We start from the raw sequence: 2,500 nt of genomic DNA on the forward strand, positions 1-2,500 counted from the left end.
CTTCCGAGACTCTGGACTGCTGAGGTTGCCAGGTGTGTGTGGGAGGGTGTGTGTGTGCAGGGGTGTGTGTGGAGTGTGTATACGCAGGGGGAGCACTCTCGTCCAAGGCTCTGGACTGCTGCGGCTGCCATGTGTGTCCTGGCACGTGCGGCACGGTGTGTGTGAACGCAGGGGCGAGGGAGTGTAGCGGAGCGTGTGTGTGGCCGTGCTGCGGGTATCCCTGGGCGTCTGCTCTGGCCTTGGCATCTCTCGCGGCCGCCGCTGTCGTCTGCGGACCGGCAGCGGTCATCTCGGTCGCCGGGGCGCCGCGATGCCGGTGGCCGGTAGGGGACGAGGTTCGAGGACGGCGATGGGGCTCGTCCACACTGCGCTCGCGCCGACGCACCTCCGAGGGGAGGACCGCTTTGCGGCTGCGCAGCAGGCCCTGCGTTTGGACCTCCGTCGGGGCGTCCGCCGTCTGTCCTGTTGTCTGCTCGACGTCCTCCTGATCCCTCGCTCCGCGGCTCATGGACAGGTAGGAGTCCGAGGGCAGGGTGGCGGCCAGGTGTGGGCGTGCGGAGGAGGAGGAGGCGGGGTCAGGTGAGGTGTGTGTGTGTGGCTCACGAGAGCCAACACGTTCCCTGCCACGGATTCTTCAGATGGAGGGGAGAAAAATAAGTTAACGCACAGACACACAGATACACACACACACACACACACAGTATGGCTCTACAGACACATACTCAACACAGCCTTACACACAAGCTTCACTAAACAAATGGGTGCGCTTCACAATCAATACAAACCCTGTTAACACTTGTGATCTCTATCAGTCTTTCTTCCTCACACACACACACACACACACACACACATACTGGCCGGTTTATTATTGGTGTGGTCAGGAAAGACGTGGGGGGGGCTATGGGAATCTGTGAGTAGGTAATGTAATAAAAGAGGTCACCACGCCTGAAGTACAGCTGATGAAAAACAGATGAGATGAAACACACACACACAGAAACACACACACAGCCCTTTACTCTCACACACCAAAACTAACACCCAAAGACCTCTTGATACACACACACCTACACATCCTTTAGCTGATGCCCTCCATCACACACACACACACACATACACACACACACACACACACACACACACACACACACCTTTCATCAAAACACGCCTCAACCTTAGCCTAATGAAAAGTGAGCATAAAACACACACATCCTTATTCACTTAAATACTAGTCAACAGGCTGTCACTGAGGTATTAGTACCCTCTTCAAGTAAGGGAGATAATGACTCCATGTCTGCACAGTGTGTGTGTGCGTGTGTGTCATGTTTGTGTATATATGTATGTGTGTGTGTGCATGTATGTATGAGTGTGTGTGTGTACGTGCTTGTGTGTGTGTCTTTGTATGTATGTGTGAATGTGTGTGCGCTTGCTTGTGTGTGTGTCTTTGTATGCATGTATGTATGTATGTTTGTGTGTGTTTGCCACTGGCAGATTATGTTAACTGTGTGTCGTATGGCATGGTGCTCTCTTGCTAGTTCAGGTGGCTGCTCTTTATGTGTGTGTGTGTGTGTGTGTGTGTGTGTGTATGTGTGTGTGTGTGTACGTGTGCCTCTGGCGAATTTTGTTAACTGTGTGTGCTATGGAATGGTATACTCTGGCTGGTTCAGGTGTCTGCTCTGTGTGTGTGTGTGTGTGTGTGTGTGCGTGCGTGTATGTGTGTGTGTGCGTGTGTGTGCGTGTGCGTGTGTGCGTGTATGTGTGTGTGTGTGTGTGTGTGTGTGTGTGAATCCCAGACTGTCCTGGCTCTAATCTCCCAGCAGGACCCATGGCATATGGCTAAGGCCATTCCACCCTCCCGCCGAGGGCTAAACCTCGCCCTGCTCAGGTCAGCATGAGCAGGCAGGGGTCAGACAGGTCAACCACCAGCAGTCTATGGGTGTGTTCGAAACGGGTAAAGTTGCTGCCTTTTAAGATATCTAACTGGGGAGCAAGGCAGCAAGTGCGGTTCGAAACCGAAAAAACTAATTCTGCTGCCTTTTAAGATATCTTAGAATTCCCAAATAACGGTCATTTTTGAAGGCAGCATCGATGCACACTTCATGCTCCCTCCTACCCATAATCCCTTGTGGCAACGTCTGAAACAGCTGTGAAAGGTAAACAAACATGGCGGATGACATCGGTAATGGCTGCTGAATCTGTTTAAAATGTCATTTGTGTGACCTTATTTTGCTTAGATTTGTAGATAAGAGATGAAAAATAAACAACTTACTATCTGATTATGCCATTGTTGTAACCATTAATAGCGTCTGGTCTGATATATCTGCCGGCCGTAAAACTAATTTATACCGTTAGCCTGCTAGCTTACGTAAGCTAATTTAGTTTAACGTCAGGCCTTTGCTAACGTCATACCGTAGTGCCAAAGATTCTAGAGTGCTACGCTCATTTTTAAAAGATGCATTTAATCCAAAGTCATGTCTAGTGATACAGCTCCCTATGTAGGGAG

The 2,500-nt window shown here is 50.7% G+C and overlaps 1 protein-coding gene across 2 annotated transcripts in view; it reads right to left on the minus strand.

Annotated features, from left to right (window-relative positions):
• Window positions 1-2,500, minus strand: part of svila (supervillin a) — a 53,937-nt gene that overhangs the window by 37,998 nt on the left and 13,439 nt on the right. For both annotated transcript variants that reach the window (XM_076290267.1, XM_076290266.1), the window contains exon 8: window positions 1-632. This exon is cut by the window's left edge and continues 172 nt beyond it. In XM_076290267.1, coding sequence (XP_076146382.1) covers window positions 1-632 — 632 coding nt within the window. The remainder of the gene's footprint in view (window positions 633-2,500) is intronic.

This window comes from Alosa pseudoharengus, unplaced genomic scaffold (assembly GCF_046254945.1).
Source record: "Alosa pseudoharengus isolate Yale_2024_CS ecotype anadromous, Long Island Sound unplaced genomic scaffold, YU_APseudo_1.1 YU_APseudo_1.1_scf_18, whole genome shotgun sequence".
NCBI classification, from domain to species: domain Eukaryota; kingdom Metazoa; phylum Chordata; class Actinopteri; order Clupeiformes; family Clupeidae; genus Alosa; species Alosa pseudoharengus.